This window comes from Hypanus sabinus, chromosome 3, assembly GCF_030144855.1.
Source record: "Hypanus sabinus isolate sHypSab1 chromosome 3, sHypSab1.hap1, whole genome shotgun sequence".
Classification (NCBI taxonomy): Eukaryota; Metazoa; Chordata; class Chondrichthyes; order Myliobatiformes; family Dasyatidae; genus Hypanus; species Hypanus sabinus.
Window position 1 is genome coordinate 65181295 of NC_082708.1, and position 17024 is coordinate 65198318.

Below are 17024 nucleotides of genomic sequence, written 5' to 3' on the forward strand. Positions count from 1 at the left end.
GGATTAAATTGCATCTGCCATTTCTCTGCTGATAGCTCTAATTAATCTATATTCTGTTGTATCCTTTTTTAGTACTCAACACTGTCCACAACACAACCAAACTTTGTGTTCAAAGGTTTCAAAGGTACATTTAATGTCAGAGAAATGCATACAATATACATCCTGAAATTCTTTTCTTCACAACCATCCATGAAAACAGAGTGCCCCAAAGAATGAATGACAATTAAATGTTAGAACCCCAAAGCCCCCCTCAGCTCCCCTACCCACACATAAGCAGCAGCAAAGTAATGATCCCCCTCCCCCACCAGCAAAAAAGCATCTGCACCCTCTACCAAGCACTCAAGCATGCAAGTGTGTTGTTTACAAACTTGCTAACCCACCCATCTACGTTTTCATACATTTTCATATCACAAACAACAGGCATTTAGAAAGCTTTTAGACCAGCATATCTATGCAGAGAACAGAAGGATATTGATCATGTACAGAATCAGAATCAGGTGTATTATCACCAGCATGTGTCGTGAAATTGAAGAGATTAATTTTAATCCGGGATTGTGCTCAGCCTAGCCATTGTGGGTTGAAGGGTCTTATGTTATTGTAATGTTTCATGTTCTTAAGAAGGCAGGTACAATAACAAGATTCAAGATTCATTTGGATAATTACATGATAAAGATTAGATTTATTTGTAGCATGTACATCGAAACATTATTGAAATGCATCATTTGCATCAAAAATCAGAGTCCAAATATGTGCTGGGGACAACCCATAAATGCCACCATGCTACTGACACCAAAATTGAATGCCCTCAATTTACTAACTCCTACTAATCCATACATCTTTGGAATGTGGTGTTGGATCTCAATTTAATTTCTGATCCTCAGGACTCTTCAGGAGTCAAGAATGGCAAGGAGTCTTAATTCCAAGTTTTCAGTTTATTTTAGAGTACAAATAAACAATTAAATACTAAGTAAACTAAATAAAGAGCTGAGAAACAATGCTGAGAGGGAAAAGACAAAGGAATAAAAGAATAAAATAAAGAAAAGATGGCACTTCTGGAAAATCTCTCACTTTTATAGATAAGATAAAAGAAATTCCTTTGACAGGAATGAATTAATAGGCTACATAATTAAAACAATTACACCATGTGGGTAATGTGCTAATACTTAGCCAATGAAAAATGCGAAGGATGATAAATGATTATACCACTTGCTGCCAGTGAGTGTGAAAAATACATGAGTATGTTAAAAAATATTAATCATATAAAAAGTACGACTAAAAAACGACAGTGGTTTCCAACGGTGGGAATAAACCTGATCACCTGAAGGAAGTCAGAGCACCTAGAGGAAACACACATGGTCAAGGGGAGAACTCACAAACTCCTTACAGACAGTGTCGGAAATTAAACCACTATCTCTCGCGCTGTAAAGAGTTATGCTAATTGCTACTCTACAATGCTGTCGCAAAAGGTTTAAAGGGATCCAGCTAAGCAAAGGCAAATGCATCTAGTTTAGGTGGGCACCTTGGTAAGCATAAACAAGTTGAATCAAAGGGTTTGTTTCGGTGTTGTATTACCTTGATTCTTAACACACAGGAGAAAATGAAAGGGTTTATTTACTTTCAAAATTTGTCTCAAGAATTAGCATGAAATTTCAGCTTCACTATTTTCCTAAATAGTTTTGAAACAAGGGACCATGCAACACAGGGAGAAGTATTCTCTGAATTGACTAGCCCAAATGACAGTGATTGGATATTATAAAATGTTCAAATTAAGTTGCAGAATCTGACAACAACTATTCAGGCAAAAATATCATCTACACTCATGTTTTTGCAAGAGGTTGAGAGCTTCATTTAAAATACAACTGTATAAAAAAAACTGTAGAAAATGAATGAACAAATGATTTTGGGGAAATTTTTAATTAATTAATTTGTTCACATTTAATATTGCAGATCTTTAAATTTTTATTACTTTGAGAAAATTTGGGTAGGAGTCTTTTCTAAAATCATGAGGGAGTTTGACAACAAATTGATGTTGGTATGCTTTTATGGTGTTTTCAAGAGAAAAATCTGAATGAATTGTTTCTAAGAAAACATGAAAAGGATTAAAGTTTGCTGTTTGAAATTCTTTCCATATACCTGTTTTTCTGAACATGAGAAACCACATGCATGTGTAATCTTCCAAATGATAGTTCTAGGTATCAATACAGATTTTCCAGGGAAATAAATTGAATTCTGTATTATCTAGGTCAGAATGAATTTGTTTAATAACATTGTATTAAAAGACCTTTCAGTAAATTTATTGATGTTTATTAATTTAATTTGCTTTCTTTTTTGTTATGGAGCTAAAACAATACAGAATGGAAGTTGCTAATATAGACCAAGCTGTTCAGAAGGTTGAAGAGGAAAATCTAGAAATTTTGAGTCAATTGTTTGATTGTCAGATCAGTGACTTGAATAAATACAGGTAACACTTGTGTTCACTTAAATTTCTCTCACCTTATCTAAAGTAGATAATATAGATTAATTTGCTAACTCCTTACACTCAGTATATCCATTTTTGGACCATAATCTTTTTAAAACTTTGATATTATTGCTGTAGTAATTACTAGCTAAAATTTCAGTAATATGCCTTAAACTAGCTTAAAGTATTTCTGTGAACTTAAAGTTCAAAGTTAAAATTCCAAGTTCAAAGTAAATTTATTACCAAAGTACGTATGTCACCATATACTACCCTGAGATTCATTTTCTTGCGGGCAGTCACAGTAAATAAGAAGAAATACAGTAGAATTGATGAAAATTGCACAAAACAAGGGCCAAACAATACTGTTAAGAATATATATATTTAATTTTTGAACTCTTTGTTGATTATCATTTAAATGCAGAAATTGTTAAATGTTATGTTTTGGTAGAAAAATTGAGTAGCTATATATGCATGCAGGATCTGTGCTTTGTAAATCATAGTATTGAATAAATTAACTTTTAAAATGTACAGTTTTGCATTGTGACCAGTTCTGGCCACCGTATTATAAGGGAAAAGTGTAAACACCTTACAAAGGGTGCAGAAGAGACAATTTCAGTTATATAGATGGAATGGTGATAATAGTGTGGTTCTCCTTGTTTCAGAATTGAATAAGTAGATAGCTCATAGAAGTCTTTAAAGTCATAAAGGGTTTAAACAGGAGATAGAGAGAAACTATTCCTGCTGGTGGAAAGATTAAGAACGTATAGTGAAGCTGATCAGCAATGAAGCTGAAAGCAGATTAATTTTGGTACCCAAAAGAGAACTGGATCCTCAGTGGCCACTTTATTGGATCCATCTGTACACCATACATAAATTTCTAATCAGCCAGCTCATGCAAGAAAGCATGCAGACGTGGTCAAGAAGTTCAGTCCAAAAACAGAATGGGGAAGAACTGTGATCTATGTGACTTTGACAATATGATTGTTGGTGCCAGACAGGGTGGTTTGAGTTAGTCAGAAACTACAGATCTCCTGGGATTTTCATGCACCAGTCTAGAGTTTACCAAGCAAGTTGTGGAAATCAGAGACAAAAAATAGCCAGTGAGCAGGCCTGTGGGCAAAAATGCCTTCTAAATGAGAGAGGTCAGAGGAGAATTGTCAGAGTGGTTCTAGGTGACATGAAAGTGACAGTAACTCAAATAACCATGTATTACAAAAGTGGCATGCAGAAGAACATCTCTGAATGCACAACACTTTGAACCTTGAAATGGATGGGCCACAGCAGCAAACGACCACACACACATAATTGTTCAAATTAAACAATCGCTGTTTACAGAAAGGGGTTAATGGCTTAAGATGAGCTTGGTTCCTCATATATTGAGGTGGGACAGACTTGATGAGCCAATGGTCCCAATCTGTGCTGTGCATTCCACTATTTATTGAATGTTTTGGAAAATATAGCATTTTTCAAAGGATGCAACTTCATTTTGATTATTAATTAAATATTCATGGAGCAATTGATTTGGTTTTCTTCCTAAACTTTTTAGTTATCTTACCTTGCTTTATATCTGTTGAACTTAGGAACTTGATTGAGATTTGTGCAGTTCAACCTAAAGACCATGACACCAGCTTATTGGAAGGTGCTTCCACTGAATTAGATCGCAGAGGTGAAACCTCAGGTAATAACGATAAAGCATGCATTTCTAAACCATACAAGTGTTCTTCTAAAGTAGAAAATCAACCTTTAATAAAATTTGCACTGTCGTGTTTTACAATGAATTATAGAAAATATAACTTTAAAACAAGCACAGGGTTAGAAAATTGAAAATTAGATATTCATTAATTTTTTTTTGCATCAACAATATTTGCACTTTTGATATTCAGTTACCACCATTTCACTTAAAAAACAAAATACAATCGTTTGGGATCTAGTCAAAGGGAAAGGAATTGATTTTCACCTACCACTCTAGCTAATGGATCTACACTTTGTTGTGTTGGACAACACTAAGAAGAGGAGCTCAGTGAGTAAGAAAAGAGAATGTATTCTGAGTGAAGGGTTTCAAAGTCCATCAATCATAGCTTTGTGGCATCTACATCAGCTGAGTTTTGAAGGGTCCTCAGTATGGACCTGAGGTAGGTTATAAAAGCAACAACCAGAGAAAAAATATACTGAACTTTTTCACACTCTACTTATTTGTTGTAGATACATCATTCTCTAAACACTGTCATGAATCAGAATCAGAATCAGGTTTATTATCACCGGCATGTGTTGTGAAATTTGTTTACTTAGCAGCAGCAGCAGTTCAATGCAATACATGATATAGAAGAAAAAAAATAAATAGATTACAATTTATATATATTGAATAGATTAAAATTTGTGCAAAAAGCAGAAATAATATAAAAAAGTGAGGTACTGTTCAAGGGTTCGATGTCCATTTAGGAATCAGATGGCAGAGGGGAAGAAGCTGTTTCTGAATCACTGAGTGTGTGCCTTCAGGCTCCTGTACCTCCTTCCTGATGGTAACAGTGAGAAAAGGGCTTGCCCTGGATGCAGGAGGTCCTTAATAATAGACGCTGCCTTTCTGAGACACCTTCAAGATGTCCTGGGTACTTTTTAGGCTAAGATGGAGCTGACTAAACTGACAACCCTCTGTAGCTTCTTTCAGTCCTATGCAGTAGCATCCCCCCCCCCCCATACCAGATAGTGATGCAGCCTGTCAGAATGCTCTCCACAGTAATCTGTAGAAGTTTTTGAGTGTATTTGTTGTCATACCAAATCTCTTCAAACTCCTAACGAAGTATTGTGCTGTCTTGCCTTCTTTATAAGGTCCTCAGAGACCTTGACTAATCAGTATAGTCTCTTTATGTAGAGACAATCCATGCCTTACACTGAAAACATCTCTTATCATTATTCATCTTTTATCTATTCCAACACAGTTTGGAAATTTATTGCTTAGCATTCTCACTCTGAACAGGTCCGAAACAATTTTAAACACAAAAGATTCTTCAGATGGTGGAAATTCAGAGAAGCACACAGAAAATGCTGGAGGAACTCAGCAGGTCAGGCAGCATCTATGGAATTGAATAAACAGTTGACGTTTTGGGCCGGGGATTCAGCTGTTTATTCATTTCTATAGATGCTGCCTGACCTGCTGAATTCCTCGAAAAGTAATTGGAATTGGTTTATTCTTGTCAGATGTGAAAAGCTTGTCTTGCATGCTGTTCATAAAGATCAGATCATTAAACAGTACATTGAGGTAGAACCAAGTAAAACAATAACAATGCAGAATAAAGTGCAAGATCATAGCAAGTTAGATTGTGAGATCAACAGTCCAACTTGTGATTCTGGAAAGTCCTTCAATAGTCTCATAACAGCCAGGTAGGAGCTGTCCTTGAGCCTGGTGGTTCACGTTTTCAGATTTTTGTATCTTTTGTATGACAGAAGAGGGGAGAAGAGAGAATGTCCGGGGTGGAGTCTTTGATTATGTTGGCTGCTTTACTGATGCAGTGAGAACACAGAAAACAACAGCATAGACTCCATAGAGGGAGGCTGGTTTCTGTGATGTGCTGAGCCATGTCCATAAATCTGTGCTTATTGAACAGAAATCATCCAATACAAATGCAGTCAAGTTACAACAAAATAATCAGGCAACAATAGTTAGAAGGACCAGATCATCCAGCTATCAGAAAAGCTCATGAATGAAAAGCAGTCAGAGGCTGCAGTCAGTCTATTTATGAAAAGAAAGGACATGTGCTACTTTGGATTGACAAGTTACACCCCAATTTGACAGCAATCTGCAGCTTGTAATTTCCTTTTAAGACACATACTTTTGAACAGTCTAAACAAAGTAGTGATTTTACTGTATTCTGAAGGACTCTACAAACTTGACTTTCAGGAATGCAGGTACAGCATCTTGAAGCGGACAGAGGTTGCCATCGCTGTAAGAGTGGACTTCATGCCAGACTTCATCAGGATATGAAACTACCACTCCCTAGCATTTTGTTCACTGATGCATATAGTCACTGGAGAACAAAACAGAGGACCTAAGAGCAAGGTTGCTGTATCAGAGTGAAATGAGGGATTGCTGTATTCTCTGTTTCAGTGAGACATGGCTCACTCCAGACACAGCAGATAAGGCAATTCTTAATCTACCAGGTGGATCAAATTGCAGAACATTCAGCCAAGGCAAGAGTTGGGGGGCTGTGTTTCATGATAAACTTCATAGTGCTTGGATCTAGCAGTCTTGTGGCATTCTTTTTCTCCCAACTTGGAACATCTGATGATTAAGTGCCAGCTATTCTACTTACCAAGTAAGTTCTCCATCTTGATGCTGACTATAGTTTACATAGCACCATAGACAGATGTTAAGCAAGTACTTGATGTATTGAATGCCATGATTAGCAAACAAGGAACAGGCTACTCGATGCCTTTCACATCCTTGCTGGGGACTTCAATCATGCTTGCTTGAATCTGCCCAATTATCATCATATCACCTGCAGTTCCAGGCATCCCAACACACTTGACTACTGCTACATTACAGAATGCCTACCATTCCATTCCTAGCCCACATTTTGGGAAATCTGATTATTTGGCTGTCCTCATCCTACCACCATACAGGCAGAGTCTGAAGAGCAAGGCACCAAAGGTAAGGGCAACAAAGAGGAGGTTACAAGAAGCAGAGAAGCAGCTATGGGATTGTTTCAAGCTGGTGGGACCAGGCCATGTTCAAGGACTCAGAGGATCTGAATGAATATGCCACACTTGTCATGGACTTTATAAAGACACCCATGGATGAGTGTGTGCCCACAAAATCATTTAGTGACCTCCCCGACCAAAAGCCCTGGATGAGTCAAGGGAGCTGCAGTCTGCTGCCTTCAAGTCTGGCAACCAAGGAAAGTACAAGAGGCCCAGGCATGACTTCTGGAAAGCTATCTCACATATGAAGTGGCATCTTTAAGCTCTCACTTCGACAGTCTGAGGTACCCAGTTGCTTCGATCATAGCAGTGCCCAAGAAGAATGTGGTAACCTGCCTCAATAACTATTGTTCAGTAGCACTTACATCCACTAAGATGAAGTGCTTTGAGAGGTTGGTGATGAAACATATCTACTTCTACCTGAGTGACCTGGATTCACTCCAATTTGTACATGGTTATGACAGGTCAATAGCAGATGCTGTTACATCGACCTCTTCACTCAACTCTGGAACATCTGGATGGTAAAGATTCATACATCAGGATGCCCTTAATTGACTACAGCTCTTCATTCCACAATCATTCCCTCACAACTAATCAATGAGCTCCAAGACTTGGGCTTCAAAACTTCCTAATGCATCTGGATCATCAATTTCCTCACTTGCAGACCACAGTCAGTTCAAATTGGCATTAACATCTCTTCCACAATCACCGTCAACACAGGTGCACTTTATTCTTATAGCTGTGAGGCTAAGTACAGCTCTAATCCCATATTTAAGTTTGCTGGCAACACCGCTGTCGGCTGAATGGTGCTACAACAACAACCTCTCACTCAATATCAGCAAAATCAAAAAGTTGATTAATGACCATTGGGGGGGAAACTGCAGGTCCATGAGCCAGTCCTCATCAAGGAATTGGAGGTGGAGAGGTCAGTAATTTTAAATTCATTGGTGTTATCATTTCAGAGGATTTGTCCTGGAATCAGTATTTAAGTGTCATTATAAAGAAGGCATGGCAGTGCCCCTAGTTTCTTAGAAGGTTGCACAGATTTGCCACATTATCTAAATTTGTTGAACTTCTATACAGGCACAATGGAGTGTATCCTGACTGGTTACATCATGGCTTGATATGGAAACATCAATGCCCAAAAATAGAAAAGCCTACAAAAAGCCCAGTCCATCATAGCCGTCCCCACATCTGAGCACATCTACAAGGAGTGCTACCACAAGAAAGCAGCATCCTTCATCAAGATCCCCCACTGTTCCAACCATACTCATTTTCTCTTGCTGCCACCAAGAAAGAGGGATAGTGGCCTTGGGTCCCACACCAAGTTCGTTGAGTTATTACTCCTCAACGATCAGGTTCCTGAATCAACATGGATATCTTCACTCAGTTCAAAACTGAACTGATTCCACAACCTGTAGACTCACTTTGAATAATTCTCAATATTATTTATAACTTTATTATTATTTTGTACTTTCACTGCTTGTCATCTTTTGCATGTTGTTTGTTTGTCCACCTTTGTGTGTAGTATTTCATTGCTTCTATTGTGATTCTTTGTATCTACTGTGAATGCCCATCAGAAAATTATCTCAGGGGAGTTTATGGTGGTATACGTACATTGATAATAAATTTATTTCGAACTTCTGTTGCTATTGACTTATAGCCCTGATTTCAGACATATTATATGAAGATGCAAGATAAGCGGTGTATGTTACTTATTCACAAAAATGTAAAGCTCAATAGTCTGGAATTGATTTTTGTTGCCAGCCTGGACTGATAGAGAAATTGCAAGTTGGATGCGGGCAGGTTTTGTTAATTAAAAGAAGCATCGTTTAATGGGATGTTACATTTCATAAAAGAAGAGTTGATTTTTTATTTAATGTGGTTGGACCTGAATTTTCAAAAGAAGAAAAATAAATTCCACCAGAAAAAAAGCCAGGACTTCCCATGTACCTGGTCATTGTTTCTTTGTCCAAGACTCTGGGGAAAACCAGAAAGAAAAAACATGACATATAAATTGCAGTTCCAACCTAAAGTTAGAAGTGGGGATATTTGCTGATAAATGCACAGTTTTCACTACTATTTGTAGCTCTCACATAATGAAACACGTGCAGCAATAAATGATAAGAGTCACATAAGCACCAGGCAAGGATCATTTCTACCAAAAAGTAGTCTTAACTACCTTCACTTGACATTTAGAGATTTGCCATATTTCTTATTATCATCCTGGAAATTGTGATTAAAAACTTAATTGGACCAGGCACAAGAGCACATTAGAGTCCAGGTATCTTGCAGTGAGTGACTCATCTTATGATTCATGTTCTATCAGAGTTATACAGCACAGAAACCCAACTTCAGCACAGCTCATCTATGCCAACCAAGGTACCTATCTATATGATTCCCAATTCCTGTGTTTGACCAATATTTCTCCAAACCTTTACCATCCATGTACTGCCCAAATGTCTTTTAAAAATTGTAATTCTGTCTACCTCTACTACCTCCTCTAGCAGCTCATTTTAACCGCTGACCGGAAAAACATTCCCCTCAGATACCCTTTTGTTCTATCCCCTCACTTTAAAATACATCCTCTAGTTTTAGAGTCCCCTACCCTAGAGAAAAAGACTGTAATTATCTACCCTTTCTATGCCTCTCAATTTTATAAACTTTCATAAAGTTAATGTAGGAAAAACAATCAAGTTGTCCAGTCCAAGCAACATTCTTGTAAACCTTTTCTGTATCTCCTAACTTAATCATATCCTTCCTATACTGTGGCAAGCGGAACTTGTGCAGAATACAAGTACAAACAAACCAACAATTTATATAAGTAGCATCACATCTCTTACACTCATGCTGTGCATTCAAGAAAACATGCTTAGCCCATTGTTCTGCTTTACTCTTTGTACACCCATGACTGTGTGCACAACAGCAACCTTGCACTCAATGTCAGTAAAACCAAGGAATTGATTGTGGACTTCTGGAAGGGGAAGTCGGGGGAACACACAACAGTCCTCATTGAGGGATCAGGAGTGGAAAGGGTGAATAGTTTCAAGTTCCTGGGTGTCAACATCTCTGAAGATCTATCCAGGGCCCAACATATTAACGTAATTACAAAGAAGGCATGACAGTGGCTACATTTCATCAGGAATTTGAGAAGATTTGGTGTGTCACCAAAGACTCTTGCAAATTCCTACAGATAAACAGTGGAGAGAATTCTAACTGGTTGCATCACCATCTGGTATGGAGGAGCTACTGTACAGGATTGGAAAATGATGCAGAAATTTGCAAACTCAGCCAGCTCCATCATGGGCACGAGCCTCCCCAGCATTGAGGACATCTTCAAAAGGCAATGCCTTAAAAAGACAGCATCCATCTTTAAGGACCCCCCATCACTCAGGACATGTCCTCTACTCATTGCTGCCTTCAAGTTGGTGGGACAGGAGCCTGAAGGCACACATTCAATGTTTTATGAATAGCTTCTTCCCTTCTGCAATCAGATTTCTGAATGGAGAACATTAAATTTTTTGTTCTCTTTTTGCAATAGGTTATAACTTTTATATATAATTATAATTTATAGTCTTTATATATTGCAATGTACTGCTGCTGCAAAGCAGCATATTTCATGTCATATGCCAGTGAAATAAAACCTGATTCTGATGCATTTGCTCTCTGGTGTCATCTATAAATCTGTCTCCCCTAAGCCAATGAAAGCAAGAATGAAAGGATCTAATTTAATTGAAATTGCAACACGGGGTTTTAGGTCTGTATTTTTATTTATTCACTGGATGAGAACATCGCTGGCAATATGGTCAATTCCTAATTGTTCTCAAGCTGAGGAGACAGTTAGAAATTAACAATACTAATGTGCCTGGAGTGACAGAAGCCTAAATCAGGCATGTGTGCTGGAGTTCTTTCACTGGAACAACAATCTAAAAGATTCGTGATCACCACATAGCACAGTTTTCTCACTTAAATTTTAAATTTCAAATTTGACTCCTTAACTTTATTTCCAACATCTCAGAGATACATGAGAAATGTGATGAAATAATGACCATATATCTAGATATTTGTAGGTTCAAAAATGCTAATGAAATTTTACACCATCCAAAACAAAAACAACTTGCTTGAGGGTTTTCCATCATCCCTTCACATACTTACAGAGTGATTGCAAACCATCAACAGAATGTGCTGCAACAACTCAAATCCTCTTTGAATGCATAGCTTTCAATTTCATTTACAGCTTTTCAGAAAACAAAGTGCCCTATCCTTACATGCGGCAAGAAATAATAATTGCCACACAAGCCCCAGGCAATGACCGTATCTATTAAAAGAAAGTCTTAAACATCTGTATATAACATGCAAAAACTTCAACATCACTAAATTTCCCCATTACCTTCCCAGGAGAAGTGATTAGAATTCCAATATGTGACCCTTAAGCTAGGAGAATGAAGGCATAAGGAGCAACAGCACTGTCAATCAAGCTTTATCACGGTCACCTCTGACTCTGGCTTGAAAATCTATCTTACATCATCTCTGAATCAATGTCATGGAACTGCCAGCTTCCTGATTGTGATTATGGATTGGCATAAAATGCTGCAGTAAGCACTGACACCCACATTCTGAGACAATTTTAAAGAATCATTGCATAGGAAAGTAACACACACAAAATGCTGGTGGAAAGTAGCAGGCCAGGCAGCATCTATAGGAAGAAGCACTATCGACATTTCGGGCCGAGACCCTTCATCAGGACTAATTGAAAGAAATGATAGTAAGAGATTTGAAAGTAGGAGGGGGAGGAGGAAATCCAAAATAATAGTAGAATACAGGAGGGGGTGGGGTGAAGCTAAGAGCTGGAAAGGTGATTGGCAAAAGGGATACAGAACTGGAGAAGGGAAAGGATCATGGGACAGGAGGCCTAGGGAGAAAGAAAGGGGGAGGGGAGCACCAGAGGGAAATGGAGAACAGGCAAAGAGTGATTGTGAGAGGGAGAAAAAAGGAGGGGAGGAGAGAGAGAAAAGGAAAGATAGATAGATAGATAGATAAATAAATGAATGGATGAATGAATGAATGAATAAATAAATAAAGGATGGGGTAAGAACGGGAGGAGGGACATTAACGGAAGTCAGAGAAATCAATGTTCATGCCATCAGGTTGGAGGCTACCCAGATGGAATATAAGGTGTTGTTCTTCCAACCTGAGTATGGCTTCATCTTGACAGTAGAGGAGGCCATGGATAGACATATCAGAATGGGAATGGGACGTGGAATTAAAATATGTGGCACTGGGAGATTCTGCTTTCTCTGGCGGACAGAACATAGGTGATCAGTGGAACGGTCTCCCAGTCTGCGTTGGGTCTCACCAATATATAAAAGGCCGCACCAGACGCAGTATACCACACCAGCCAACTCACAGGTGAAGTGTCACCTCACCTGGAAGGACTGTCTGGGGCTCTGAATGGTGGTGAGAGAGGAAGTGTAAGGGCAGGTGTAGCACTAGTTCCACTTACAAGGATAAGTGCCGGGAGGGAGATCGGTGGGAAGGGATGGGGGGGAATGAATGGACAAGGGAGTCGCATAGGGAGCGATCCCTGTGGAAAGCAGAAAGGGGGGGGGGGGGAAGGAGAAGATGTGCTTGTTAGTGGGATCCCGTTGGAGGTGATGGAAGTTACGGAGAATTATACATTGGACTCGGAGGCTGGTGGGGTAGTAGGTGAGGACAAGGGGAACCCTATCCTGAGTGGGTGGCGGGCAGATGGGGTGAGAGCAGATGTGCATGAAATGGGAGAGATGCATTTGAGAGCAGAGTTGATGGTGGAGGAAGGGAAGCCCCTTTGTTTAAAAAAGGAAGACATCTCCTTCGTCCTGGAATGAAAAGCCTCATCCTGAGAGCAGATGCGGCAGAGATGGAGGAATTGCGAGAAGGGAATGGCATTTTTGCAAGAGACAGGGTGGGAAGAGGAATAGTCCAGGTAGCTCTGAGAGTCTGTAGGCTTATAGTAGATGTCAGTAGATAGGCCGTCTCCAGAGATGGAAATGGAAAGATCAAGAAAGGGGAGGGAGGTGTTGGAAATGGACCAGGTAAATTTGAAGGCAGGGTGAAAGTTGGAGGCAAAATTATTGAAATCAACAAGCTCAGCATGCGTGCAGGAGGCAGCGCCAATGCAGTTGATGTTTCTGTGCATTTTAATTTTTTTTAAGGAAATATACAATTTTCCCAGCTGATGTGGTTAATGTGAAATCAACTTGATTAATAATTTGTTATTAAATTTTCAAGTTAAGTCTTAACTAACAATTCACTAACTTGTGTCATTTACTCAAACAGAACTGCATCATAGAAGACAACTATAACCAGCTCTTAAATATTGTCATATACAATTAGCACTTGCAGCCAATGTCAAATTTCTGCTCCACAGAATACTTTGTTAAATAGAGAAACCAATCAGTCATAAAGGTCTACAGTAAATTTCAGTTAATTTGGACACATCCAGACTAATATATTTTGGCACAATTAAGCAGCTGCCCCAATAGAAATAGTTAAAAAGGTATAGAAAAGATAAACTACCATTTAACTGAGTAACAAATTATGTATTGTAGCAATGTACTACATACAGAACTAGAGACGACACGCAGTCGGTAAGTCATTTCGAGACTAATTTATTCAAACTTCGTGGTGCTGGCATTTAATCCCTAGCACCCGCCCTCTCCGGGCGGAAATGACGTCAGAGGTGCATTACCAAAGTCTCTCCCCGTGCGCTGGCTATTTGTGAGCTGGTTCGCCTGTGCAGAAAGTGGGTCGCCACATAACACCCCCCCCCCCCCAGAACCGGCGATGCACCCCCCAATGTCCACAGTCTGGATCAGTCTCTGTTTGGGAGGTCTGCCTCTGCGCCGCGGTGCCTGAAACTCGACCGGCTGCGCCAAGTCCACATGGGCTGGTTTGAGATAACCATGAAAACCTCCTCTTTCCCCTCAATGTCCAGAACATACTTGGACCCATTGTTGTTGATCACCTTGAATGACCCCTCGTACAGCCGCTGTAGCGGTGCCCGGTGTCCGCCCCTTCGTACAAACACAAACTTACAGTTCTGCAGGTCTTTGGGTACATGGGTCAGGGTCTGTCTGTGCTGTGAAGTCGGAGTGGGGGCCAGGTTGCCGAGCCTTTCGAGTAGTCTGTCCAGGACTGCTGCGGGTTCTTCCTCTTGCCCCCTTGGGGCTGGTATGAACTCTCCCGGGACAGCCGGGGGTGCGCCGTACACCAACTCGGCCAACGAGGCGTGCAGATCCTCTTTGGGCACTGTGCGAATTGCAAGCAGGACCCAGGGAAGCTCATCCACCCAGTTAGGTCCTCTCAGGCGGGCCATGAGAGCCGACTTCAAGTGACAGTGGAAGCGTTCCACTAGTCCGTTCGACTGTGGGTGGTAGGCAGTAGTGTGGTGTAGCTGCGTTCCCAACAGGCTGGCCACAGCCAACCACAGGCTGGAGGTGAACTGGGCACCTCTATCGGAGGTAATGTGGGATGGTACCCCGAAGCGTGCTATCCAGGTTGCTATCAGTGCTCGGGCGCAGGGATCAGCAGATGTGTCGGTGAGCGGGACCGCCTCTGGCCACCTCGTGAACCAGTCTACCATAGTTAGGAGGTACCACACTCCTCGGGACACTGGTAGGGGGCCCACGATATCCACATGAATGTGGTCGAACCTCCGGTGGGTGGGTTCGAACTGCTGTGGCGGGGCTTTAGTGAGCCGCTGCACTTTGGCTGTTTGGCACTGCGCGCACGTTCTGGCCCATTCACTGACCTGTTTGCGAAATCCGTGCCATGCGAACTTGCTGGAGACCAGTCGGACAGTTGTCCTGATAGATGGGTGCACCAAACCGTGTATGGAGTCGAAAACTCGCCGCCTCCAGGCTGCCGGGATGATGGGGTGAGGTTGGCCGGTAGCCATGTCGCATAGGAGTGTCCTCTCACCTGGGCCTATGAGAAAGTCCTGCAGCTGCAAACCCGAGACTGCGGTCCTGTAGGGGGGCATCTCGTCGTCTGCCTGCTGCGCCTCCGCCAGTGCTGCATAGTCCACCCCCAGGAAAAGGGCCTGGACAGCTGGTCTGGAGAGTGCGTCCGCCATGACGTTGTCCTTCCCTGAGACATGCTGGTTGTCCATCGTGTACTCGGATATGTAGGACAGATGTCGCTGCTGGCAGGCCGACCAGGGATTGGACACCTTCGTGAACGCAAAGGTCAATGGTTTGTGGTGTGAACACGGTGAATGGCCTGCCTTCTAAGAAGTACTGGAAACGCTAGATTGCCAGATACAGTGCCAACAGCTCCCGGTCAAAAGCACTGTACTTGAGTTTGGGTGGTCGTAGGTGCTTGCTGAAGAACGCCAGGGGTTGCCAGCACCCCTCGATGAGTTGCTCCAGCACCCCACTGACTGCTGTGTTGGACGCATCCACTGTGAGGGTGGTTGGAACATCTGTTCTGGGGTGCACCGGCATCACAGCATCTGCCAAGGCTTCCTTGGCTTTAACGAAAGCGGCCGCGGCCTCCTCATCCCAAGTAATGTCCTTGCCTTTACCCGACATCAGGGTGTACAAAGGGCACATGATACGGGCTGCTGAGGAGAGGAAACGGTGGTAGAAGTTCACCATACCAACGAACTCCTGTAGGCCTTTGACCATGTTGGGCCGGGCAAAGTGGCGGATCGCGTCTACCTTGGCGGGCAGAGGTGTTGCCCCGTCTTTAGTAGTCCTGTGACCCAGGAAGTCGATGGTATCGAGACCGAACTGGCATTTGGCCGGGTTGATCGTGAGGCCGAAATCACTCAGGCAGGAGTAGAGCTGGTGGAGGTGGGACAGATGCTCCGGGCTACTACTGCTGGCTATAAGGATGTCATCCTAATAGATGAACGCAAAGTCCAGGTCGCGTCCCACCGCATCCATTAGCCGCTGGAACATCTGTGCGGCATTCTTCAGGCTGAACGGCATTAGGAGGAACTCGAACAGGCCGAACGGGGTGATAAGTGCTGTTTTGGGGAGGTCTTCAGGGTGCACCGGGATTTGATGGTATCCCCAGACGAGGTCTACTTTGGAAAATATTCTTGCCCTGTGCAGGTTTGCTGCAAAGTCCTGTATGTGCGGCACGGGGTAGCAGTCTGGAGTGGTAGCCTCGTTCAGTCTGCAGTAGGCGCCGCATGGTCTCCAACCCCCAGCTGCTTTGGGCACCATATGCGGGGGGGGGGAGGCCCATGGGCTGTCGGACCTCCATACCATCCCCAATTCCTCCATCCTCTTGAACTCCTCCTTCACCAGGAGGAGCTTTTCTGGGGGGATCCTTCGAGCGTGGGCGTGAAGGGGGTGGTCCCTTGGTCGGGATGTGGTGCTGAATCACAGAATCAGCACAGGAACGTAGTGCATATAATAGACTGCCTTCAAACAGTGTTTTTGATGACTTCTCCAAATCTTCATTTTCATTATAGCATTAAAGATGATTGTTGATAGCTTCAAATTCTTTGTACTTGAAGTAGAGAAATTATTTCATTTTCACTCCCAACCGTTTCTGGCATCAGCAAGCCTGAATGCTTCAAACCACAATGAACAAAACATTTCTGAATTGTCTTACTGTTTATTACTCATCAATTATCACTGACAAAAATCACTGCTTTTTGAGCACAAACAATAGCTACATGACACATGTGCAACTGACACTAGTTAGAAAATGTTTGGCAGAAGTCGCCTGCCTCAATAAAGCAGCATTTTTCCCGAAATAAACGATGGAAATCCATCTGTTTTTATTCTATAAGAGTTGTCCCAAATAAGCAGTGTCCTAATTAAACGTAATCCACCATATTTGTATAAATGCTCTTCAAAAAGTTATCTTCAAT

At 41.6% G+C, this 17024-nt stretch overlaps 1 protein-coding gene across 2 annotated transcripts in view; it reads left to right on the plus strand.

The window, feature by feature from the left end:
- ccdc83 (coiled-coil domain containing 83) overlaps positions 1-17024 on the plus strand; it is a 113089-nt gene that overhangs the window by 58817 nt on the left and 37248 nt on the right. Inside the window, exons 8-10 of one of the 2 annotated variants that reach the window (XM_059964541.1) lie at positions 2340-2461; positions 4039-4136; positions 6354-10599. In XM_059964541.1, the coding sequence (XP_059820524.1) occupies positions 2340-2461; positions 4039-4136; positions 6354-6505 (372 nt within the window). In that variant the 3' untranslated portion in view covers positions 6506-10599. Of the gene's footprint in view, positions 1-2339; positions 2462-4038; positions 4137-6353; positions 10600-17024 lie in introns of those variants that run through there. The other variant, XM_059964540.1, reaches the window with a different exon arrangement.